We start from the raw sequence: 25,818 nt of genomic DNA, 5'->3' as shown, positions 1-25,818 counted from the left end.
CTGGGTTTATGAGGAGGGGACGTGTTTAGGGCTGGGTTTATGAGGAGGGGACGTGTTCAGGGCTGGGTTTATGAGGAGGGGACGTGTTCAGGGCTGGGTTTATGAGGAGGGGACGTGTTCAGGGCTGGGTTTATGAGGAGGGGACGTGTTCAGGGCTGGGTTTATGAGGAGGGGACGTGTTCAGGGCTGGGTTTATGAGGAGGGGACGTGTTCAGGGCTGGGTTTATGAGGAGGGGACGTGTTCAGGGCTGGGTTTATGAGGAGGGGATGTGTTCAGGGCTGGGTTTATGAGGAGGGGACGTGTTCAGGGCTGGGTTTATGAGGAGGGGACGTGTTCAGGGCTGGGTTCCCTGCTGAGTACATTTCATTCCATTCAGACGACAACCACCACCTTGGGCCAGAAAAGTTATTTATCTGTTTGTCACTGCCGTCTCCAGGGAGACATGCAGGGGACGATTCCTTATCTGGGAACGTTTCTGACTGACCTGACGATGCTCGACACGGCACTGCCCGACCTAGTGGAGGTAAAACGGCTCTCAGTGCTCAACAGACAGGCAGAGAGAACTCTCCCTGTTTCTGGTGTCTGTAGTACTGTGAGAGCATTGATCACCCCCCTCTCTCTTTCTCAGGGTGGCCTGATCAACTTTGAGAAGAGGAGGAGGGTAAGTGCTTTTCTCTTTCTGTGCTACTTGAACGGTGACCTTAAATGACAGAGGGAATACTTTAACTGGATGGAGTTTCTCATGTCTTGCTTTATGCGCTCTCTCTCGCGCTCTCTCCCCTGCCTTTAGGAGTTTGAAGTGATTGCTCAGATCAAGCTGTTGCAGTCTGCCTGTAACAGCTACTGTCTGAGCCCTGACTCTGCGTTCCTGCGCTGGTTCAGAAACCAACCACAGCACACAGAGGAGGAGAGGTACCCTGTCTCATTCATTCATTCTAAGACTTTTATGGTTATATGCAAACTGGTTGTCGTTGATATTCTAGTGCATTTGACTATCAGTGATGATCCTTCCTGTCCTGGAAGGTTGTATTTTTCCTGCTGATTGGGAAACCACTCTTGGACCTCTGTGAGGATCATGTGACTGTAGAGAGACCAGCAGTGTTGCTGTGGGACAGCGAGACAGTACCGTACGAGGGTTGAAGCTGACTGTGGTGTTCTGTTTCAGTTATGCTCTGTCGTGCGGCGTCGAAGGGCTCGGTGACAGCAGTCCCACGTCTCCGAAGTCTCGCACGAGCATGGTGAAGAGACTGAGTCTGTGAGTATCAGGCATCCTCACTCACTCAGGGTCATAGGGGAGTAGGAAGGAACGGGTCAGGTCTGTCCTTAACAACCCCCAGCCTGTCCGTGTGTTTAGTCTGTTAAATACCGGTTTTAGAAACCACAATATTTCACAGACCCTACAAGTGGAGCCCAAACCAATAAAGGATATTCCAAGGTGGTGCAGACTGATGTTTGTTTTTTTTTTTGCCTTGGTTTTTTTTAGTTCTTGTTTTGTTTTTTGCGTTTGTCTCCAAGTTTCGTTTTTCTGTGTCTCAGACTTTTCTTGGGAACTGATACCACAGCTTCAAGTTCCCCAGTGAGAGAAACACCCAGGTCGCCCCCTACTGGCAGCTCAGGGGAGAGCATGGACTCAGTCAGTGTGTCCTCCAGTGACTCCAACCCTTCTGACAGCGAGGGCCTGACACCCACACACACTCTTCACACACAGATGAAGAAGGTACACTATAACCCAACACACGGAAATAGTCAAACCTGGTTAACACACAGTATTAATATATGTTTTGATGCACTAGTCCATGCTGTTCAGATCAGCTTCACTAATCCATCCTTCGGTCTTATTCAAAGTGTAGTGGCTCAACTCTGATTTACCTCCTGTTCTTCCTCCAGCTGTCTGAGTCTGACACCGAGTCAGACAGTCGTACCTAATGCAGATTACCAGCTAGTCCAGGCTCAGGCTGCCTTAAACGCGCCTACAATGCTAAGCTAGGAGCTAAACTACGAGCTAGTCCAGGCTCAGGCTGCCTTAAACGCGCCTACAATGCTAAGCTAGGAGCCAAACTACGAGCTAGTCCAGGCTCAGGCTGCCTTAAACGCGCCTACAATGCTAAGCTAGGAGCTAAACTACGAGCTAGTCCAGGCTCAGGCTGCCTTAAACGCGCCTACAATGCTAAGCTAGGAGCTAAACGACGAGCTAGTCCAGGCTCAGGGTGTTGGAGCACAGGTCTGAAGCTTTCTTACAGCTCTCGTCTAAAACGATCTGTCTGATGTAGAGTCTGGTTTGTCCTCCAGTTGTCCGAGTCTTCCTCGTGCACGTCCCTCCACTCCATGGACACGTCATCGTCGTCGGCAAGTGGGCCAGCCTCTTTGACCTCGGCCTGTGTCCACCGGCGCTGCGTCTCCCTCATGCCGCTGTCGCCTGTCTTGCCTGCATCTCCGGTCCTGACGCCCACCTACAACACCCAGACCCATGACGCCTGCATCGTCAGAGTGAGCCTGGAGCAGGGCAATGGGAACCTGTATAAGAGCATCATGGTTAGTGTTGCTGCTGGTGTGTTACATTTTAACTGTAAAATGTCGAGTTTGATTAACTTTATAATTAATTTAGTTAATTGTTTCAGATTTGAATGATTCAAATAGATGTTTCATGTTTTAAGTTATGTAAATGAATCTTCCTGTAGCTGACGAGTCAGGACAAAACACCAGCAGTGATTGGCAGGGCCATGGCAAAACACAACCTGGACGAGGAGCAAGTGGAAAGTTACGAGCTGGTCCAGGTCATTAACGAGGACAGAGGTAACGTAGGCCACACCCACCTCTACCTGCCCGTCAGACTAGCCCTGCAACGGACTAGCTACACGGTGTCATCTAACCTGGGAAGGACTACGATGGGAAAATCCTTGTGCAAGGATTTTGCTCTGTGTGTTTGTATGTAAAACTGATGCTGGTATTTTTTGCATTCAGACAATTTGTTGATTACCATCGTCTCTCTCTCTCTCCTCCCCTCCCCCACCCCAGAGCTCGTGATCCCAGATAATGCCAACGTCTTCTACGCCATGAACACCTCCGTGAACTTTGACTTCGTGCTGCGTGTGCGCGGGTCGTCACGGCGACCGGTTCAGCTGCGCTCTCGCTGCAGTTCCGCACTCCCCCGCCCACAGCAGCGTGCCAGCCTATCCCTCAGGCTCAGCAAGGTCATGCTATGACCTCTGACCCCGGCCCAGGGGTCTGGGGCATCATGGCGTGTGTGTTTTGAAGAGACTAAAGCTTCAACCCAGTCACAACACCCAGACGCTGCTCCTGGGGCTTGCCCTCAGAGTGTGCCCTAGCTCGGTCTGCCAAGGCCTGCGCCCCTGAGGGTGGGGTAGCCGGGGGGCAATGCAGTTCTCATTCTGCCCTCCTACAGAGATGCTGCTCCAGTGCGCCCTCTATGTGCAGGGAAGGGACTCACGAGCTTCGTCAGGATTCTGCTCTCTTACTCCTGGCACTGAGAGACTGATGGAGGGAGAGAGAGGCGCAGTTGTGTTGCCTTTAATGGGACTCATGCATCAGTGTTGGAATTGAACTGTTGAAATCAAATTGTCAAATTCTGTGCATTTCTTTTTTTGTGTCCTTGTGTGCACTATGTGGACAGTTTGGACACTCCCCCCCGTTTAACTTCTCTATAGTGAGCTATGTGACGAACGCATTCTGATTGGCTCATGCTTGGCGTTAAGATTGTGGATGGGGACTTGGCATGTTGTCAGACTGATAGGAAGGGCAGCCACTCCAGAATCTGGAGTGAGCTAAGCTCTGATTGGTTGCACTTGCTAGTAAGTGGGTCGAGTTAAGTGTGGTTTTACCCAAAAAAACATTTAAAAGAAGAATTGTAGTTTCCTGTCAGTAGTGTGCGAAAAGACACAACAGAATCTATTTACTTATTAGGGGGTTTTGTAAGACATAAAAGCATTAAATAAGAAGGATTTGGTAAGACTTTAATAATTTGTAAGTAAAATGATGTCCGAAAAGCCATGAAAGTGACATTCAGGTTGTTTCTGCTTTCTACATCCGTCGCTATGGAAACCCCAGCTGCTCCGTGTATTTCCCCTGGCCCTCCTGGGGAACACCTGTACCTGTGACAGGTGGGCAGCGGCTGGAACTAAATGAAAACATGGTGGGGTCCCAAACTCCTGGAGGACTGGACTGACCCACTGCTTCCCTCATTATAACACATCTCAAATGTACTTGTAATTACATGAGATACCGTTCACACTAACTTTAATGCACGCATGCACTAAGCAAAATGTCTTCTGTTGCCTTTTGAGGTCTTATATGAACTGTTCTGTTGGTCTGGGAAGGGGGAGGTGTTGGGTACGTTACTAGCCTGCATGTGTCTGCACTGTGCCTCCGCACGGCCGGGTGGGGGGTTCTGCTGGGGGTTCCAGGGTGCCCAGTGCTGAAGGCCTGGGATGCGGGGCCGCTGCAGACTGAGGCTCCGTCCACAGTCCGCCGCTGTGTGCTGCTGTATTTGGGTAGCTCCAAATGTGTTCATGTTCCTAAGCTAGCTCGGATGCAGGCCTGCACCGTTCCTGCACACGCCCCGCGCACCTGTCCCCTCACCTACACATCTGTTTCAGTGTTTCCATGGTGATAAGATGGTTCTCGAGGCAAGTTCTTTGTCCCGTTTTAAAAAGGCAGGATGGGCAGCGATGACGTATTAATTTGTCTTAAAACAAAATGCACCACGTGATTTTTCTCAGATGCTTATTTTGAGTATTTCTTCATATTGCCAAAGAATTCTTTATCTACAAGTGTAGACCAACTAAATTATCATTATTGTAATGAAGATTGTTTCTGTAATTAAATATTAATTTTCTTGAAATAAACTGTACTGTATGACGAATGTGTATAACTGTGGATCTGGATGGAATTTGACTTCATGACACTAAGCGCTTGTGGGAAAAGATTTTCTTCCAACGCCATAATCCAATGGTTGCTCTGTAAAATCAGTCCGAAGTCTCAGAGCTGTGGAAAAGCAGCCAGCACGTAATGATGCTACTATTTGTTTACTAGGACAAAGGATTCACAAGTAGACCAGCTCCCACGCACAGCGACCGCCAGGACGGTAAAGGAGCGAAGCGCTCTGTCAAAGCTTTCGTGGTCGCGATGTGACAATACTGCCGCCCAGTGGTGGAAACGACTCATTGCCCTCGGCATGTCTGTTGGCAACTCGAGGGGAGAATGATTGATTATTTTATAATGTAGTGTTTTAAAACGCTTTATTATTACAATTTGACCTTTTAGACCCTAGAACCATTATAACGATATATGAGTATATTCCACATGTACCAACTGATTGTCACTATACTCAAAATTCAAGTTTTTCGTCTAAATGTGCAACTCTCACATATAACTATGGTCTTGCACTTCTGGCTCCAGTGCATCTCCACCAGAGTTTAAGTTCGGGTGGACAGAGTAGGGCGCCTGGTGTTGGGTTTGGTGACGCGCGGCCCTCACTAGGCTCGTGTTTAGTGATTCCCGAAAGCAAAGCGGCATTAAACGGCACGCCTATGTCCCTCTGCGCTACAACACCAGCTTTTAGTTTTAGGTTTTGTGTTAAAACACAACGCTGCGTTTTAGGCTTATTAAACGCTGGAGATTTTGAGTGTTGAAATAGAAAGTGGAAAAGTTTCCCAACACAGTAATGAAAGACGATTGGTGAGTGGGAACTCCGCCTCAACGCGCCTGTGTGTTGCTCAAGTAGACAGACGAGTAGACAGACGTGACAGACGTGTGTGTGTGTCATCGTTCACTAGGACGGACCATCCGAGGACAACGGGACCAACGGATCCGGACCAACAGGTCAGTGCCAAACCCGCCATATGGGGAACCGGGCAGCTGAAATCCATATAAAAGTGTGCGGAGTGTTTTTAAAAGACAAGCCCGATTATTAATAATGCTGTGAGGCGTTAGTCTGTTTTCAGGGGAAATGTGTCAGTGTCAAGCCAACATGTCAAAAGTGAACTTGAATGAACGCGGCTGTGCTCGCATTTTCAATCGGATCCATCTGTAACTTCTGTTGTACATTCCATCTCAGGGTGGGCTGCATCGTAACTCGCTAAGGTTTGAAGTAGGGCAAAGTTGATCTATGTAGCCTATGACCCTTGCGCCGTTCTTGTCGGGATAGGTTTGAAACGACCGGTAACTACACCCTCGACACCCCTCCACCTCACTCACCAATAACTACACCCTCCACACGCCTCCACCTCATTCACCGATAACTACACGCCTCAACCTCACTCACTGATAACTACACCCCCGATACCCCTCCACCTCACTCACCAATAACTACATGCCTCCACCTCACTCACGATAACTACACCCTTGACACACCTCCACCTCACTTACCGATAACTACACGCCTCCACCTCACTCACTGATAACTACACCCCTGACACCCCTCCACCTCACTCACCTATAACTTCACGCCTCCACCTCACTCACCGATAACTACACCCCTCCACCTCATTCGCCGATAACTACACGCCTCAACCTCACTCACTGATAACTACACCCCCGACACCCCTCCACCTCACTCACCAATAACTTCACGCCTCCACCTCACTCACCGATAGCTACACCCCTCCACCTCATTCACCGATAACTAAATGCCTCAACCTCACTCACTGATAACTACACCCCCGACACCCCTCCACCTCACTCACCGATAACTACACACCTCCACCTCACTCACAGATAACTATACCCCTGACACGCCTCCACCTCACTCACGATAACTACACCCTCGACACACCTCCACCTCACTTATCGATACTACACGCCTCCACCTCACTCACTGATAACTACACCCCTGACACCCCTCCACCTCACTCAACGATAAATACACCCTCAACACGCCTCCACCTCACTCACCGATAACTACACCCCCGACACGCCTCCAACTCACTCACGATAACTACACCTTTGACACACCTCCACCTCACTTACCAATAACTACACCCCTGACACCCCTCCACCTCACTCACCTATAACTACACGCCTCCACCTCACTCACTGATAACTACACCCTCGACACGCCTCCACCTCACTCACCGATAACTACACCCCCAACGCGCCTCCACCTCGGTTTCGGTTTAACTTTATTTAGGCTATATTTTGCTTTTAAAACATACATTGCTTGAAATGAACTTCATAGGAACCAGTTCTACTCCCCTAATGACCAAACCATAGGTGAAAAATGGCCTTGACGAGTTAGGACAAAACCTTGGGAAGTCCAGACTGAAAAAGCAATTCCATCCATCCTGGCTAGTAGTGCCCGTGCAAACCGAGTAGGCTAGTAATAAAATAGCAATAAGAATTCAAAAGACGTGTAATTGGACACTCAGTTTTCCACGGATAGTTAAATCACGTAGAGCTGTATGTGTAAGACCCCGAAGCACCTAGCAGTTTTTATCTTATCTCTCTTGGACCAGGATCCGATATGACTAAGCGCGAGACTTTGGTCGTCGACGTGTCGTCAGCTTGGCATGTGCTGCACTCAGGACACCTCGGGAGCGTTTGCATTTCACGAGGTGCGAATTACGGAGAGTAAATATGTGGCAAAGGGTTGTGAGCTGTGGAGATTTTTCTTTAGTTCAGAGTTTAGAGAGACTTTATGGATGGCCTGCTTCTGCCCTTCACACATTAACTTTATGGGATTAAAAAGAAATCAAAATAAACAATAGAAAATAATTGAAATAATTGTAATCAAAGTAATTTAAATGATTAAAAATAAATCTGAATAAACAATTATAAAAGAAAATGCTTTGTCTTATTCTTGGCTGTTCTAAACTTCTCTCCTGCCCCAAAATAGGGATTACAGAGGACAATGTATATAACTCGTGCATGCACACACACTCTGAAGATTTTAGTCTTCACGTTCCAGTAAATGAACTGTTCCCAAGGTACGTTACCATGGCGCTCCACTGGTGCATATCAGTGTTATAAACATCCTCCCCATTTTGGGGGGGTTTGAAGTTGATTTTGATTCATGGACCACGCTTCCATCTTCCTGAGGTCCTGTGAGATGAGGCTACAATTCAACCGGTCACGTGTCGCCAGTTCTGGGCACTAGCGGTTTCCTAATCGGGTGTCCAGATGTTTTGTGTGTCACTGTGTGAGTGAGGCTCTCTGGAACATCACTGGCGTAATCTGGCGTAATCTGGGTCCTGGGCTCTGTTGCAGTTGGACTGTAGTGTTGGGCTCAAGGTCAGTCATGGTGCTGTTGCCATGACGTTTACAGTAACAGGCAAGGCCTTTGACAACAGAATTGCCATCACACAGCATGTGAGTGCGACAACCCTGCGGTGACCCGGTTTGCCCTTCCTTTACCTAAATTCCTCTCTTCCTGAAAAAGGTTTGTTGTTGCAGCACTGATGATGTGTGCTGAAACATCACTGATACTGTAGGAATGTTTATATTGCATTTAAATAGAAGGCTTGTTTCTCATATTTTTCATGCCATAATCTTTCTTTATTTTTGCCTGTACTTAATTTTCCTACATCTCTTACTAGAACACCTTATTCATAATGGCACAGGAAGCCAAAACCAGTGAGATGGACACAGAACCAGCACCCACCTCTCAGGAGGCCCAGGTGGGTCTGATCAGAGCCAGAACCGTCCAGCAGCTATCCAGGGCTGTTGGAAAGAAGTCCTGCAGAGGAGCGAATGCCACTATAAACACACTCCCTGACCTGCTGCTTTGGACTCCAGCTTTTACCTTATTTCACACAAAATCCAAAACGAAGTTGACCAGTTGACCTGTTTTAATGTCAGTACGTGTCTTTAAATCAGATTTCCAAACTGAAAATGTAAGACTTAAGCAGTGGATTAAGCCAGAAACCAGTGTGCTTTGGTATAGGTGAATATGAGGGTAGGGGGCACAGATTAAGATAATCTTTGGGTTACATTATGCCAGTTTTTCCCTGGGATTGACAGATTACGATCAATTTTGGGAGTATACCAGGGTTTCCCAGTGTTCACAGCTAATGGTTAGCTGTGTAAACTATTAACCCTTCATGTTTCATCAGTGCTTCATTCTCTTATTAAAAGGTCCCTATTTAAGAAATTCCTAAAACATTTCTAACACATAATTTGTTCCTAAATGAAGACCTTACGTCAAGTGGTAACTAAGTCGTTTCAAACTGGTGTCCCTGTAAACCAACACACATTCCTGAACTGGCACTGGGACTGAATTCCTGCTTTTGCATGTGTGTGTGTGTGTTGTCAGAGTGTGATGTCTCGCGTGAGTAACCTGCCTCTGGTGAGCTCTGCGTGTGGTGTGGTGTCCAGTGCCTACAGCAGTACCAAGGACAGCGTGCCCCTCCTCAGAGGGGTTATGGACGCAGCAGAGACCGGCATCCGCACCCTGGGGTCGGCTGCCAGTACAGGGACCAAACCCTTACTGGACAAACTGGAGCCTCAGAGTAAGAACTCCTGTATAATCTGGACAGACAGAGAGTCTGTTTATGAAAAGAGGGAGAGTTGTGTTTTTAAGTATTACCCTCTTTTTTTAAAAGCAAAACATTACCAGGTTCAGACAGCAGAACACGTGACTGCTTTTATCATGAGTGTGTGTTTGCTCCCGTCACCAAAGGTATCTGGATCCATTACCATATAACTGTGGTATTTAATGGGCTACGTCTTATGTGTATGTCAGTATTTATTTGTTTATTTTGCAGTTTCCGTGGTGAATGAATATGCCATGAAAGGACTGGACAAGATGGAGGAAAAACTTCCAATCTTGCACCAACCAGCAGACAAGGTAAACTGACCCATTTAGCATATTGTTAAGAATTCATGTGAATACCTGCAGATGAGTAAATAACAATACCAAATACCTGCAGATAAATAAATAAATAAATAACAGTACCAAATACCTGAAGATAAATCAATCAATAAATAAATAACAGTACCAAATACCTGCAGATAAATAAATAAATAACAGTACCAAATACCTGCAGATAAATAAATAAATAACAGTACCAAATACCTGCAGATAAATAAATAAATAACAGTACCAAATACCTGCAGATAAATAAATAAATAACAATACCAAACACTTGCAGATAAATAAATAACAGCACCAAATACCTGCAGATAAATAAATAAATAACAGTACCAAATACCTGCAGATAAATAAATAAATAACAATACCAAATACATGCAGATAAATAAATAAATAACTACCAAATACCTGCAGATAAATAAATAAATAACAATACCAAATACATGCAGATAAATAAATAAATAACAATACCAAATACATGCAGCTAAATAAATAAATAACAATACCAAATACCTGCAGATAAATAAATAACAGTACCAAATACCTGCAGATAAATAAATAAATAATAATACCAAATACATGCAGATGAATAAATAACAATATCAAATACCTACAGAGGAATAAATGACAATATCAAATACCTACAGAGGAATAAATGACAATACTGTAACATGGAGCAATCACAAGGCAGATGCACACACTGAGAAGAGCGAGATTTATTAAGGACAAATCCATAATCAGAGTCATAGTCACGGTCCAGGGTCAGTGAGCCAATGAGGGGAGTCCGGGAATACATAGTAAACAAAAGAGACAAACACACACGATAACAGGACAGGGAAACAGGCTACAATAAGGAGCACAAGCTACACGGGCAGAGCAAACGCATCCAACTGCAGAGAACACAGAGGCATGGATTTACAATAACAGGCAGAGAAACCACAATCAAAGCATGTATTAACACATAGAGGTTAGGAATCAAAGACCAGCAAACGAACAGGGAAAAACACAGCGTTTAAATACACTGGGTAATGAGGACTAACAATGCACAGGTGAAACCCAAAACAAGGACTGGAACATGAGACAGGGAAACCATGGAGACAGGGACACTAGGAGGGGCCAACCGTGACAAGTACCATATACCTGCAGATGAATAATTACCAATACCACAGTAACCTTCATGGAGCGGTATTTATTATTGCTCAACCATGCTCTGTTGAACAGTTTTTAGCCATATCAGTATTGCCTCGGCTGTTCTAGATTTGCATAAACCACATAAAACTCTGTTATTCTATAAACATAATTTATCCTAGACATTTGGAACATATAGGGGAAATGTAGTCAAAAACTTAGATGATAAATCCAGTTTGTCTCCTGGAATTCGGCTCAATAAAACCCTGACAGTTCATTGTTTCCACGTGTTCCTGTTGGTGCTATAGGCTACAATTTTAAAAGGATTTTTTAAAAGAATTTTCCCAATCCTGCTCTGTGTAGTTTAATATACACCTGCCATCTATTTTAATACTCAGCATTTAATGTTTTCCCTGTTTTAAAGCTCTTGATTCTGCTCTTTTTCTAATGATTCGGCCATTCGGGGATCGAGTGTGTGGGTGCAGAGTAGCAGTTTCAGAACATTACGTCCCCGGTTAACATCTAGGTGTGGATGGCAGGGAATGTAACCATGGCATAGACAGGGTGTGATGGAATGAGGCGTTGCCTAGGTAATAGCTACACATACACACAAAGGACTTTCGATGGGGGAACAATAACCCCTAGGATATAAACCCAAACAGGACAAGGTGTAAATGAGCACAGCAGGGTTTGCTGGGGGAGACTAGCCAGAACAGGCCTGTGGGAAGAACATGCAAAGCTCTAAAGACAAGAACAGAACAAAGCACAGCACCTAACCCTCTACTAAATATGCAAAATCTCCAACTATGAACAAGCAGAAAGAAGAACGCTGACCTATATGAGGCTAACCAGACTACACCAGGCCACATGACACGAGGTTTACGTGTACATATTAGACCAACCTGACCAAAAGACAGAAATACAGCACCTGCTCTCTACATACTGTGCCTGTTGATTGATTGGAGGATATCCGGGATGTTAACACTGATGGATAGGTTTCTCCAACTGTCACTGATGCCCCGTAACTGGAGAGAAAGACAGAGAAAAGGAACAGTAAGAGAGAGAAACACAGCAGCATATCTGACATGAAACACAGACAAAACCCTTCCATGAAACAAGCAGTCTACAGGAGACTGTGAACACAGGGCTGGCTTTCTCCCTCCAGCTGGTGTGCGAGACGGTGGAGAAGGTTTACCACTCTGTGACAGGCGTGAAGGATGCCGTGGTTGAGGCAGTTATGGGTGGCGTGGAGATGACCCGTACTGCCGTTAGTGGGGGCATCAACACGGTCATGGGGACCCGGGTGGGGCAGAAGGTGAGCAGCGGAGTGGACCTGGCTCTGAGCCGCTCTGAAGACTGGGTCGACCAGAACCTTCCCCTGACAGAGAAAGAACTCGGTGAGTAATGTGGTTGACTATAGGAAACCACATCACCAGAGTAAAATCTGTAGCAAACATTGTTCTCCTGTTCTGAGTCACAAAAGTCTGAACAACATGACTTGCTAATGAGAAATGAAACATATTTGTTTCCATTTTCTGTATGCATATAATGTAGAATCATAATGCGCAAGTCTGTGATTGCAACTAGTAAGCTAGCTATTAGAGTAGAAAACATTCATTGTGAATACATTTGACCTGCTCCTTAGTTTGTTACATGTGATTAACTGGAAAAATCCATGGCAAAATCTTGGCATGTTCTACGGAGTTGCACGTCCTCCGGAGCGTTACGGGTAGCTTTGCGTCCTTTTCAGCTTCTTTGGCAGAGCCTCTGCCAGAAGAGGAGGGCGGATCTACCCAGAGCTCGGCCCTCAGCTACTTTGTACGCCTGGGTAAGCTCTCGACACGGGTCCGAGAGCGAGCTCTGGAGCATTCCCTGGTCAAGGCCCGCAAAGCCCGGGATGCCACACACAACGCTGTCGCCCAGCTCAGCAGCACCCTGGACCTTCTAGAGACTGCCCGTGCCACACTCACCACTGCCAACCAGCTAGGGGGCGCTCCGGAGCAGCTGCTGAAGAGGTGGACCGAGTGGAAGGAGAGACAGCGTAGTGAGGGGGAGGGCGAGGGGGACGAGGACATGGGCGCAGATGGGGCAATATATCAGGGCATGGTAAGAGTGTGACTTGGGCCAGTTCCTTTTCTTCTACTTTTTTTCTTAAATAAAACCTTTTACTGGATTCAGCACCCATGTTTCATAAGGACAAAATGTAAAAAATGTTTTTGACACATTCCGCTGAGTCTGTTTTGCATCTGGAATAACACTTTGTGAAAAATATTTCTAATAATGCCTGATACTGTGTAAGTGTGTGTGTGTGTCTTTAACAGCTGGAGTTGCGTACTCTCTCCATGGTGCGTGGACTCAGTGAGCAGCTGCGCTTAGCGTGTGCAGGTGTCGTGTCCAGTGCCCAGGGTCTCCCTGGAGCCGTGCAGGAGCAGTTGAAGAGCGCCAGGCACACGGCTGAGGAACTCCACGCCTCCCTGGGCAGCTCAAGCACCCTCACACCGCTGCTCCTCCAGAAGAGCCGCCAGCAGATTGCCCAGGTGGGAAAATCAGGAGCCTACTGTAGCTCAGAGCAGGGCTTACTCTCCTGTTCAGACTGGGTAGTCCTGTAGCTCAGAGCAGGGCTTACTGTCCTGTTCAGACTGGGTAGTCCTGTAGCTCAGAGCAGGGCTTACTGTCCTGTTCAGACTAGGTAGTCCTGTAGCTCAGAGCAGGGCTTACTGTCCTGTTCAGACTAGGTAGTCCTGTAGCTCAGAGCAGGGCTTACTGTCCTGTTTTGACTGAGTAGTCCTGCAGATCTGTCCTGCAGAGTTTCTCAATTCCATTTCTGGGTCCTTCTGCAGTTTCAGGTCCTCCCTCCTAACACACCTGATCCAGGTCACATTAGAATTAGCTTGTGAGTTGGATCAGGTGTGTTTTGGAGTAAGAGGCCCATGAAAGTGCAGCACGCTGGCGTCCCAGGATTGGACTTAATCCCACATGTTAGCATATGAACTAAATGTCAGGATTTTTAAAAAGGTTTAAATTGGATTATAGTGAGTATGAACAAGATGCAAATTCCATAACATTTTTCAGGTGTATGCAAATTTGAAAAGATTTTTCAAATAGCTAAAAGAAATTATTTTTTGTATGATTTTTTGTTTTGTTTTTTATGAATATATTGCTTCATTATAAATGTATTAAACTGAGTAAAAGGTTTTATCAGATTTTGAGAGATGATGTTGTGTGTTGTGTGTATCCCTCTTGTGCCAGGTGAGACAGTCTTTGGACGGAGTGACAGATTATCTACTGAACAACACTCCACTGAACTGGTTAGTGGGGCCATTCTCTCCTCAGCGGACAGAAAGAGTGCCAACCCCAGAGCAACCCAGAGCAACCCCAGAGCAACCCAGAGCAACCTCAGAGCAACCCAGAGCAACCCCAGAGCAACCCCAGAGCAACCCCAGAGTAACCCCAGAGTAAGGCCACGCTGAGCCCCATCATCCACTCCTTCGTGTAAGGGGGACAGACGGATGGATGTGAACAATGGTTTTAATTGTATTATGATTTGTATTTAAATTCTTTCAGTCACTGTTACAATTAATGCCATGTCAGCAGAGAAATCATTAGTGGAACACTAGGAACACAGAGTGCCTTTTTAGCAGTGAATCTATATTTTTTTTTAGCATTTTCAGTATTTTTAACTGACAGTACTGAAACTTTGATTCAAGGTCAAAGTGGTGGAGTACCAAACCAACTCAACCTTTGCAACATCAGCTGTTATATTCTTTGTTTCAGGATTTAGAGTAACATTTTTCATAGTCAGTGTCATAGAGTAACTATACCTTTAATTACAGTGTAAGAAATCTCTAACAAGGTACAGCATGGAAAACAGGTTGAGTGAGCAGAGTACAAAGTATCAAACTGTTGTTATACATTGTAATTCAGTATCTTACACTGTAACTAATGTAATAGTGACTGTGTAATGTAAAGTGTTACCAGATTTTGTTATTTAGCAATTACATTTTGGTAATGTACTTTTGGTACCTGCAATTTACTGTTTTACTATCTCTGTAAAATATTGGTAAAGTAGCATAACTTTAAAGTCTAAAACTACAGATGCTGAAGAGAACCACAACTCTGTTAAGATCCTATTAAAACCAACATGTCATAAATAAATCTTTTTTTCCCCAAATACCACAGACTGCATGTTTCTAGCTATTTAAAAGCACTGTCAAAGAACCAGTTTATTTTAAACAACCACTTTATATAAAATGATTTACACTTTTATAAACATTACACTATTATCTAAGAATGACGTTTCTTCTGAATTAACTTATTTTTGAATGTTTACAAGTATCTGAACTTTGTTCTAATGGTATTAATCTAAAAAAATGGAAAAAAATGAATATATCATTTTTTAACACTAATCGTGGTCAGTTTCTATGAAGATATATAAGCCTGAAGTTATAATGTTTCCTCAAGAATTAAGTTGTTTGTTATAGTTCAGTTTGTTAAATTTGAGTTTGTTAGAGATGAGTTAGTTAGAGTTGAGAGAGTTGTTTGTTAAAGTTGAGTTAGAGTTGAGTTAGAGTTGAGTTAGTTGTAGTTGAGTTTGTTAGAGTTGGGTTAGTTGTAGTTGAGTTTGTTAGAGTTGAGTTTGTTGTGGTTGAGTTTGTTGTAGTTGAGTTTGTTAGGGTTGAGTTATAGTTGAGTTAGAGTTGGGTTAGTTGTAGTTGAGTTTGTTGTGGTTGAGTTTGTTAGGGTTGAGTTGTAGTTGAGTTATAGTTAAGTTAGTAGGTAATAGTGGCTCGCTGCTTCGCATCTTACGTCACGCTAGTTGTTTCGAATGACTGGTGCTCGCGCTGCTCTGGACAAGGCCGCATCAGACGAAACCGATTATCTGTATTTCTCGAGATCAAGGTCGTCACTTTTTCCATAGTCGCATCGAATTACAGGTAACTACATTCTCCGTTAGAAAATGAACTAAAACACATGTATAAGGTGCTTAAACCAGACAGTTGTCGGTTTTGTTTTCGTGCCAGCTGACCAGTTCTCGCTTGCCTGCTACCGCTAGCTCAGCTAGCGGAGTACGGGCTCGAGCGCAGCTAGCCGCTAGCTGTTTAGTTACACATCTGTGGGTCATAATTCGCCACAGAATACTGCCACCAAGCAAACGGAGTAGCCAGCTAACTATATTACGAGAGACGGTTTGGTTTGAGTTGGCACATTTTACTGTGACTGTTGTGGCGTCGTCTGGTCTGGTGAGGGAGATACTTGTCTCGATACTCGGGTCAAAGACACTTTTTCAAATAAGCTAAGCTAAGCTAACTGCTGCTAAATGGGGTTTCATTGACCTTATCCAGCTAGAGTCAATTGTAGCTAATAGCTGTAGCCTGGCTATCTTAGTTAGCTGTTATGTTTTCGGCCAGTTTTATTTAGCTAATTTCTATACTGTCACTCATTGTGGAATGGAGTGCTTATGCATATCTGTGAAGGCGTTATGAGTATTTTAGTTAAATCTGCGGTGGGACACCGAATGGTAATAAACCAAACATTACAGTTCGACATTTTCTTACTGATTAGCTACGTAGCTAAGCTAGCCACTGCTGCTGCGTTAACCCAGCTCGTTCTTTTGTTTCACATTCATCGAGGTTCACATCCATGCTAACTGGCACTGGACAATCTTGTCTTTGTGCTTTACTTTGTACTGTCAAGCTGGCAGCCAAATAGCGGCTGTTCTGAACCACTGCTAGCTAAGTGTAGCACGAAGCTGGTAAACAGGCTTTACTTCAGGAATGTTTTTTCCCCCATCGTCTCGGTTGAGTCGTAAATCAAACTAGCGAGAGCAGTCACCCCAATACAGCAGCCTATATCGTCTTGCCTCTGTAGGGGTCGAAAGGCTACACTCGCCTACCTAAAACAACTTCGATAGCTTCGCTAACTGGCCTCATAGAGCCAGTTGATATTATGGTACTTCCTTTCATTACTTCCCACACCTGGGCGCATCGTGTTGGATTCTGTTTTCTTTTCCGTCTGTTGGTTTTTCAAGAAAACAGTTTCTGCTTAGTAATGTATGGTATGTGCTGTTTGTCGATGTCCTGGGTATAGTTTTGTTTTCGACAGCGATACCAAAACCTTATTTCTTGGTACCTTTTTGTGTAACTCGTTGTTTTTAATGACTCGGCATAGACCACCTGTCTGTTCAACCTTAAAAATCCTGATGATAAATAAGTCATAATCAGAGAGGTTATGTTCATGAAAACATTGTCCAATCCCAGAAGTTGATGTCAACGCAAAACACACATTAGGAAAAAATAAATGTACTTTTTAGAGGCACATTTTCACATATGTACAGTTATCAGCAAAACACACAGAGCGTTTATAAATAGTCACTGTCATCTTTTAAAACATTTTATTTCATTATTAGCTATTTACGAATTCATGTTTCCTTTTTTGAAAATTCTAATTACTATGGATGGCAAGATCTTCTTTGAGGGCAAATCAAACTGAGTAGTTTGCAAACAACATTATAATCCCCAGGATGGCGATAATTGCATCTGTCCTTGTAAAGTGTTCTGCTGGTGTGAGGTCTGAACTACCATCTTAAGTGTTCGTTCAGGAGTCTGTGTGCTTGTGTGCTTGTGTGCTTCTGGCTCTGTTCACGACTGTTTTTACTTTTCATGCAAGCCTTTTAACAAATAACCTGATATAATTTATTAATGAATTTTTACTTTTATATTGTGTAGGCGATTTAGCCAGTTCATGTTAACATTAAATTAATGTTAATCATTTTTAGATGTTCACAAACACACTGAATGTACATGAATGTATAGTTGTAAATAATAAATTCTAGATGTTTTAAAGGTCTTACACCATGCAAGCTATCTTGTAGAATGCTATTCTGATTGGTCAGTTGAGACATTTAATGGCCTGTTATTTCTGAATAATAGGCAACATTGTAAGTGTGGTTCTGATAGACTGTTTTTCTTAGCAAATGTGTCAGTAATATAAATCAATTTAGTGTCAAGTTATTGATGTCTTTGGTCTGGCTTACTTGACATTTGGCACACTTCTTGAAAACCTTTGAAATAAATCCATAATCTTTTTAATTATATTTTCAGAATTGCCCTCTCCCACCCCCCCTACCCCACCCTCTCTCAAAGAGCATGGCTCAGGAGACCAATCAGACACAGGTGCCAATGCTTTGCACTATGGGATGCGGATTCTATGGTAACCCCCGCACCAACGGCATGTGCTCGGTCTGCTACAAAGAGCACCTGCAAAGGCACCAGGGAGGTGGACGGAGCAGCCCTCTAGGTGAGAAAGGTAGGCTAAAGGCAAGGGGCCTGGCAGGGAGCTGGGGCTTCTTAGGGAGGGCAGGAGAAATTGCCAGTGTGTTGGTAATGTTCATTTAAGGTATTCAGTGCGCAATCATCGTTGGGTCCCTTCATGTTGAATGATGAGTTTTAGGGCCATTGTTTAAAAAAAGGAACTACAAGATTTTGAGAATGATGTCTCAGTTTTTTGAGAAAAACATGATAATTGTTTGAGAATAAAGTTGTAATATTTCAATTCTAAAGCTCATATTTACATTTATGCACTTTACAAACCCTTTTATCCTGAGTGACTTTCAAAAGCAATTTAGTTGTCTACTCAGAAAGGTATTCCTAGTCAGCAGGAATAGGTTGTAAAGTATAAGATGAAAGAAGGAATTTTTAATATTTCCCAACTAATGTCCTAAGATACGATTACATGTGTATATTTTGAGATAAAAAGCACAGTATTATACTATTATGCCATTATTATCATCATAATTTTATGATATCATAACTTTATTCTCCCCTCAGTAATGATTACTATTTGTTAAATGTTTGATTTAAAATGGCATCATACATTTAGCATATTGACCAAATTGATGACTTATGTGAGTGTGATGAGCACTGGAGGCCATTACTGAACACTTGGTGGTGTCATTCTAAAGCTCTTGCTCTACCTGCCTTTATCCAGCTGCCACTTCTCCAGTGGGGTCTCCGGGAGCCACGGCAGTAACCGTGGAGACGACCCCTGCCCCAATCCCAGAAGTGGTCACCCCGTCAGAAGAGCGCATGTCCAAGTATGTCCACTTGGGTAGTTCCTGCACATTTTCCTTCAGCCAAAAAGTTGAGAAATCAGAAACTGCAAAGACTACTAACCCCGCTGTGAGCCAGTACCACAGCAGTACTGTAGACTAAACCCTCTGTGAGCCAGTACCACAGCGCTACTGTAGACTAAACCAGCTCTGAGCCAGTACCACAGCGATACTGTAGACTAAACCTGCTGTGAGCCAATATACCACAGCGGTACTGAAGTCTAAACCCGTTGTGAGCCAGTACCACAGCGATACTGTAGACTAAACCCGCTGTGAGCCAATATACCACAGCGGTACTGAATTCTAAACCCGCTTTGAGCCAGTACCACAACAGTGCTGTAGACTAAACCTCAGCACTGCTCTGTGTCTTCATGACGGGCTTCAGAATTAGGAGGGATAAAGTCCAAAACAGGAGGGGTAAACCCCAGTACATGCAGGGCATATGTTCTCCCAGGACTGCAACCACGGCAAGAACAAAAAAAAGCACTGAGGAATCTTTTAGCGTATTTGTTCAGGGGCTAGTATTTCAGTAGTGTGACATGAGGCTACAGTGTTTGTATTGTGTGGAGTGGTATTTAGTGACAGTGAGCTGTGTTGTCCAGCCTAGCAGATGTGAGAGTATTTGTATTGTTTGGAATCTGAGTTGGTTCACCCAGCAGACGGGCTATGGTTTGTATTTTGTCTGTGTGTCTGTGTGTGTGTGTCTGTGTGTGTGTGTGTGTCTGTGTGTGTGTGTCTCCAGCTCTCCCAGCCCAGTCACCCAGCAGATGATTGCGATGAGCATTTCCCAGGACACTGCAGCCACTGACTCTGACAGAGCTGATGGTGAGGAGGAGGAAGAAGAGGAAGGCTCATCCCAGAACACAGGTCAGCTTTATTCTGTTCTCAACCCCTCCCCTCTCTCCCTCTCTCACTGACACGTATCATTTTTTCTCTTAGTTCTTCCTCTGCACCATGCAGACATTTGGGAAACAGTTAGACTTCTCTTTTGAATTTTCACTCTACCACTTTCTCTCTACCTCTCCCCTCCACATCTTTCTTTTTTATCCTATTCTGTCTCTCTCTCTATTTGTCTCACTCACATCATGCACAGTTCACCATCTCTTGGTTCAGCCCTTACACCCCATCTCTTCCATGTGTGTTTTCATTTGAATAGCACCGCTAATAATTGTCATAAAGGTTTTGTACTGTTAGCATGTCGTGCATGTGTACAGTACATGTGCTGTCCACATTTCTGCTCTGTCCCACCTCCCACCACACCTGAGCCAGTCTGATGAGTGCACTGGACACCTCATATAGGTGCAGTGGGAGCTGAGATGGAGCGGAAACATGGTCTGTAGGGTGTGCCCTGAGCTTTGTGTGAGAAACACGGTTAGATGAGGGGAAATCACCCAGCTGTGTTGTGGACAATACAAAAATCCTTTATGTGCTTTGTGAGCAGTTCGGTGGGATTCTACCACTTATTGTGAACGTGGTAATCGAGTCAGTCAGTGAAGTACAGAGCCTAGCATTACAGCACAGGACAGAATAGGGTGGCTTTGATTGACATCAGACCCTGAGATCAGACCCTGACCATGGCTTTTATCACAGGACCAGTGGGGGAGACAGCACAGGCCTCCTCGGACGGAGATCAGACTCCTGACAAGAGCAAGAAGAAGAACCGCTGCTTCACTTGCAGGAAGAAAGTGGGCCTCACGGGTAAGGGGTGAGGGCTCTGCGTAGTGTGGCTCAGAAATTATTTATGAAGGAACTTCAGAAAAGTTCAGATGGGTTCATGGGATGCACTTCAACTTTGGTGCACAGTAGCTGTGAATTCCAGTAGATATTTCTTCAGTCTTCTGGCATTTTGGAAAAGTAACCTATAAGTGATCTGATGGTAAACGTTTATTGTTTTAGCTCTTTATGTCATATTTGATTTAAAAGAAAACAGTTATTCTTTTAACATTCAGACCTTCATCTTCAGTTTATTGATACAGATATTAACATGTACGTTAGGAGAGCTTTATGTTGGAACACTCGTTGTGCTCAGTTCTTCCAATTTAGGGCACTACAATGGAAGTTAAGCTGATTTAGTTATTTATTTATTTAATGGGTGTATTTGTATACTTGGTTACGAATCATGCCTTAAATGTGAAACCGCAGACATTACCAAACAATGTGTATCTTCTCTGGTAACACTCAGCTTTACTGTAATGCCGTGATTTCTCAGTTCCTGCTTGCTTCTTGGCCTGACTGGAGAAAGTATTATATCCTCTTTGGGCTTCAGTCTAGGAACCCCTCAAGAAAATGCCTTTATTTGTCCCTGACACTATCTATAGTTGGTGTAGTGGTAGGGGTTGGATTACTGGCCAGCCACAGAGTTTTGTTTCATTTGAAAGGACCTGAGCAGTCAGGATTCTTCAGGACACTCTAGAATTCATCCTGCTGCTCTGATTGGCTGCCCCAGAAGCAGCTGACCATTCCCATGCCATTCAGGTTCACAGTGGTATGCTTTGAAAACCCCTGCACTCCCCCTCCCCCCTTTCATTACTCTTGGTTAATCTTCATCACACCTGTCTTCATCGTATTGCACATTTTACACTAGTGAATTATAATCTGTTTGACCGTAGACTTTGACACATTCGAGTTTTTCTTCATCATTGAAAGGAGATTTTGAAGATTGGCTGGTTGAGCAGTGTCACTGCGTCCCTGGTGCTCCTTCCTGTTCTGGGTGTTGTCCTTGGGGTTGTCTCCTTGGGGTTGTCTCCTCTCTGCCATTGCATCTGTATCCAGAGAGGACAAATCTGGACAAATCTCTGTCTGTAGAAAGCTTTCTGAAGATAAAAAAACACTAGTCATGTGTTGGAGAGCAGCATTGTTAACTTGCTTCAATTCAACAATGTGGTGTTCTTTTTATTCTGTGAACATACACACACATACCCACACACACTCACCCAAAACACATGAATGACTTATTGAAAATGCCCAGAGAACTGTTGAGTGGATTGAGTGCGTAGTATTGCACAACGGTGAGTGGGAGTCTCAGCAGTGAATGTACCGGTGAGAACACAGAGTCCTGGGAACAGAACTTCTTAGCTTTCCTGAAATTTGAGGCTTCACGAAGAGGTCAGTATTCAATTAGCTTACTCCCATGTGCCCTTACATTTAGCACAGAGAGATCGCTCTCTGAGAAGTATAGTTGCGGATTTACAGAGGGGATCTCAGCTGAGTTTCATAGTGAAAGACAGACAGACTGGTGCAGCAGTTCTCATAGTGCCAATCTGCTTGGCACTCGGCCAGCCCACTCCCCCCACCCCCCACCCCGCACCCACTACTTTACTTTCCCATCAATGCAAGTCTCGTCTATTTACATCACTTCCTGTCGTTCCTGTCATGGTGTATTTTATAGGAAGCGTTAGTCTGGCATTCACAGTAAACATATTCGGGAAGAGCACTGAGACTGAAACTGTTGTGTACATCTGTTGTGTAATAGAACATAAAGGCTAAAAGAAGGGCTTGTGGGATTATTTGTAGGTCGTTTCTGGTCATTGTAAGATTTCATAAATCTGTTTTTGGATATCAGGACAGAAACTTCAGCAGTTGTTCAGTGAAGTGTCTTTTATTTTCCAGTGAACTGTGCCAAAAGAACAATGACAAAAGCGCTGTCTTGTCCTGTGGGTATGGGACTCCCCGACGGGACCCTGTTACTGCTGGTTTGATGCAGATTCCCATTCTCTTCTCTACAGGGTTTGACTGCCGCTGTGGCAACCTGTTCTGCGCGATCCACCGTTATTCGGACAAACATGACTGTCCCTACGACTACAGAGGGGCAGCGGCAGCCCGTATTCGCAAGGAGAACCCCATTGTGGTGGCTGAGAAGATCCAGAAATTGTGAGGACTGATGAGTATGAGAAAAATTACAAAAGAAAAGTGAGATTTGTTTGACCTTCAAGTTGTTTTTGCCCGGGGACAAGGATGCTCCAGAATGTTACCGTTCAAACACAACTCCATGTTTTCATGGCAGGGTTAAGCAGGATAGGTGAGGTCACACTGCCTGTTTCCTAACCTGGCTTCTCTCTGATTCTCCTGTAGTGATTGTGTGTATGCGTGTGTGTATGTGTGTGTGTATGTGTGTGTGTGTGTGTGTGTGTGTGTGTGTGTGTGTGTGTGTGTGTGTGTGTGTGTGTTGGGGTTGTGCTGAGAGTCAGGGAGAGCACTCTGGAGTTGGATGTGCTTTTCCGTGCGCTGCGGGAGGGAGGGCATGTTGGGTCTTAGCCTTGCATTGTTTTACTTTTATTGGGAATTTCATTTGTTTTGATATGATCTTCTACAAATGTAAGGAGCAGATTAGGCCCTTGGGGTTGGGGGTTAAAGGTTGGGGGGGGGGGGGTCCTGGCTTTTTTTCCCCCTTTTTTAAGGAGGCAGGGGGGACAACCCACATCGTCAATTCCGGTTGCATTTACAGAAAATTCTCTTTCATATAGGCTTATAATACTAACGTTTGAGTGCGTGAGGTCTTCTGGAGCAGGGCAGAGTTAGTGAGGGCAGAATGAGAGCCTTGACGAATGAGTGAGTGGGTGTCCTCTTCCAGCTTCATTTCTTAGTCCCTTGTAATGAGTGTATGACATCAGAGGATCTATATTAATATATTGAAATTAGCTTGAATTGTGTGATTGCGTTCTATTTATTTTATTTTATTATTTTTGTTTATTTTCATTTGGTGGGTTTGTTACTGGAGGATTTGGAAGCATGTATCCACAAAAAAAGGCAGAAAAATATCTTTGTTCTTAATCTCAGCTATAGTTTCTGTATGATTATGTATCCATTTAAAAAAAAAGAAAAATATATGTATTATGGGTTTGAGTCCTGTTAATATCTTCTAATAGGCAATGACTCGCAATGACATGAATAATACATCTTTCACTGTGGAATCAAAGCACAACCTAATAATCTCGTCATTACCTGAGCACAAGCACAGAAGCGGCATGGCCATCTGATCTGTGGCATCATCAGTGACCTCGGCGGGGCTGTCGGGGACTCTGATTTGCATTTTAGCCTTCTCTCGAACGCACGCGCTCCAACTACGTCGGGCCATGCCTTCAAGCGAGTGTTCTGACAGATGTTCCTAACCACCAGCAGACCAATGAATGATGACGGAACATTTTTTTTCACAGTTCGTTCCTACGGCAACACGTCGCCTGCCACTTCAAGACTCTCGCGTTGTTCCACAGCTTTGGCTAAGATGAACATCCTGTGCTTTGATGATGTCATACAGGAAGATGTACCCTGCTTCCAGGAAGCTATGGCTTGCATGGCTGTGCAGTTATTAGTACGGAGGCTGCGTGTTTTTTTCCTCGCTGTGTCTCCAGGGCCCTGCTGAACTGAGCTGGTATGGAAGTTTTCACATTAATGCATTAACGCGGCGCATGATTGAATGGAGTCTAAGGATTTGTCCAAATTAACGTGCCTCTTGTGTGTGTTTTCCTTTATTTTTCTCTCAAATGTATATACCATGTGGCTACTATTCATATAGTTATGATCTAACGTAGAATGGCACAAAGGTAGTAAGCAGAGAAGGGGGAGATAATGCATAAAAATGTGTACGTTTTCATATGTATCCAAGTGATTATCTGCTATTTGTATAGAAGGAAAGAAATGAAGGCCTGTGTTTTGGGACAGGGTTGGAGGTGTTGAATGTCCCTGTTGTTTTGTGTGTCAGAGGGCTGATGGAGCCAAAGTGGTTGGTTTAGAGAGGGAGCGGTTCCACAATGTTTGTCCAAATTGGTGTTGTACGAAGTGTGTGGCAGAATCTCCCAGTGTCTGCATGGTTTGTGTCCCTTATATGCCAGTAAAGTAAAAAATACACAGTGTAAGATTAAGAGGTTGCTGAAATTGTAAGCTTTGCTCATTTCCTGATTGGTACACTAGCGCCCCCCCCTTCCCCCTTTCAAAGCAGACCTAACTACAAACAATGAATATATAAAATGATGTTCACTCACTGATGACATGGTCAAAATGCTGTTGGCAGTTCAAACTGTATGACCTTGCTTGTACAAAAGGGAAATAATTATAACAAAGGCATGAAAAATGGACTAAGATTTTCACCAGTCTTCCCAGCAGATGCCGGAGACTGGGTCAGATTTTTTTGGCCACACCAAAAGTAAAAGACAACTGAGTAAACTTAGCCAATCAGGTTGCCAGGCTACTGAATCCATAGAAACAGCCACTTAGACCCCAGTTGTGGCAAAACTCAGCAAGAGTTTCCCCCATTTGAAAAGGCCACCATCAGCTCCTTTCTGTTCTGTTGGACTGTGTCTCGTGTTCTCCTCTCATAAACAGTCATGTGTATGGACACAAAATCATCTGTGTTCACGCTGACCTGTAACCTCCTGTCTTTCCTCATGAGAATTAGATGACCCAAGTCTTGAATGTTGAAACTTACCGATTAACTTGCTTCTGAACCCAATGGTCTGAAGTAAACAAGTGTCTGAAGAGCGGTCCTGGATTTTCTCCGTTTAAAGCTCGTCCTCCTGTAAGACTCCTCACCTTCGTCACACCAGTTCCCAGAGACAATGCCAGATATCTTTTTTTCTTTTTTTAATTTTTTTTTTTTTTCAAATTTAGGATTGTATGATGTGTAAAAGTATAAAAATAAAATCACAAAGTTTATTTTAAAATTACCTTCCCCCTCCTCCAGTGTTGGTTTTCATTCATTTTGTCTTAAAAGCATGAGATTTTCAGACTGTTCTAATGTGAGGGGGCTGTGAGCTGTGATTCGGG

The 25,818-nt window shown here is 44.3% G+C and overlaps 3 protein-coding genes across 6 annotated transcripts in view; all 3 read left to right on the top strand.

Moving 5' to 3' along the window:
- Nucleotides 1-4,884, top strand: part of rgl1 (ral guanine nucleotide dissociation stimulator-like 1) — a 24,718-nt gene extending 19,834 nt beyond the window's left edge. For all 3 annotated transcript variants that reach the window (XM_027024341.2, XM_027024343.2, XM_027024342.2), the window contains exons 11-18: nt 438-524; nt 630-662; nt 792-913; nt 1,167-1,256; nt 1,538-1,718; nt 2,291-2,533; nt 2,680-2,794; nt 3,017-4,884. In XM_027024341.2, coding sequence (XP_026880142.2) covers nt 438-524; nt 630-662; nt 792-913; nt 1,167-1,256; nt 1,538-1,718; nt 2,291-2,533; nt 2,680-2,794; nt 3,017-3,204 — 1,059 coding nt within the window. In that variant the 3' untranslated portion in view covers nt 3,205-4,884. The remainder of the gene's footprint in view (nt 1-437; nt 525-629; nt 663-791; nt 914-1,166; nt 1,257-1,537; nt 1,719-2,290; nt 2,534-2,679; nt 2,795-3,016) is intronic.
- An 837-nt stretch (nt 4,885-5,721) lies between these two features.
- plin3 (perilipin 3) lies at nt 5,722-15,125 on the top strand. Its single transcript, XM_027024358.2, has 8 exons — nt 5,722-5,839; nt 8,551-8,631; nt 9,267-9,462; nt 9,718-9,800; nt 12,118-12,349; nt 12,703-13,058; nt 13,274-13,489; nt 14,202-15,125. The coding sequence occupies exons 2-8, from the start codon at nt 8,566-8,568 to the stop codon at nt 14,409-14,411; spliced, it is 1,359 nt and encodes a 452-aa protein (XP_026880159.2). The 5' UTR covers nt 5,722-5,839; nt 8,551-8,565; the 3' UTR covers nt 14,412-15,125.
- Nucleotides 15,126-15,713: 588 nt separating this feature from the next.
- Nucleotides 15,714-25,507, top strand: zgc:77486 (uncharacterized protein LOC405808 homolog). Of its 2 annotated transcripts, XM_027024361.2 has the most exons (7): nt 15,714-15,886; nt 18,053-18,257; nt 18,939-19,044; nt 19,802-19,926; nt 20,650-20,757; nt 22,785-22,929; nt 24,213-25,507. In XM_027024361.2, exons 2-7 carry the CDS (start codon nt 18,098-18,100, stop codon nt 24,277-24,279), a joined length of 711 nt encoding a protein of 236 aa, XP_026880162.2. In that variant the 5' UTR covers nt 15,714-15,886; nt 18,053-18,097; the 3' UTR covers nt 24,280-25,507. The 2 variants fall into 2 exon arrangements, with proteins under 2 accessions (XP_026880162.2, XP_026880164.2); XM_027024363.2 differs by lacking the exon at nt 24,213-25,507 and having other exon boundaries at nt 15,739-15,886; nt 22,785-23,414.
- The last annotated feature ends 311 nt before the right edge of the window (nt 25,508-25,818 follow it).

The sequence above is a fragment of the Electrophorus electricus genome, chromosome 23, assembly GCF_013358815.1.
Source record: "Electrophorus electricus isolate fEleEle1 chromosome 23, fEleEle1.pri, whole genome shotgun sequence".
Lineage (NCBI taxonomy): Eukaryota > Metazoa > Chordata > Actinopteri > Gymnotiformes > Gymnotidae > Electrophorus > Electrophorus electricus.
This window is presented reverse-complemented; position numbering and strand designations above follow the sequence as displayed.

What these genes read in the sequence shown, in the direction of transcription:
- zgc:77486 (XM_027024361.2), top strand. Translation starts at nt 18,098, where the DNA reads ATGGCTCAGGAGACCAATCAGACACAGGTGCCAATGCTTTGCACTATG. An exon ending in GAAGAAAGTGGGCCTCACGG is followed by an intron (nt 20,758 to 22,784) that starts GTAAGGGGTGAG and finishes TCTTCTCTACAG; the next exon opens with GGTTTGACTGCCGCTGTGGC. An exon ending in GCTGAGAAGATCCAGAAATT is followed by an intron (nt 22,930 to 24,212) that starts GTGAGGACTGAT and finishes TTTTTTTCACAG; the next exon opens with TTCGTTCCTACGGCAACACG.
- plin3 (XM_027024358.2), top strand. Translation starts at nt 8,566, where the DNA reads ATGGCACAGGAAGCCAAAACCAGTGAGATGGACACAGAACCAGCACCC. An exon ending in TGCACCAACCAGCAGACAAG is followed by an intron (nt 9,801 to 12,117) that starts GTAAACTGACCC and finishes TTCTCCCTCCAG; the next exon opens with CTGGTGTGCGAGACGGTGGA. An exon ending in GGGCAATATATCAGGGCATG is followed by an intron (nt 13,059 to 13,273) that starts GTAAGAGTGTGA and finishes TGTCTTTAACAG; the next exon opens with CTGGAGTTGCGTACTCTCTC.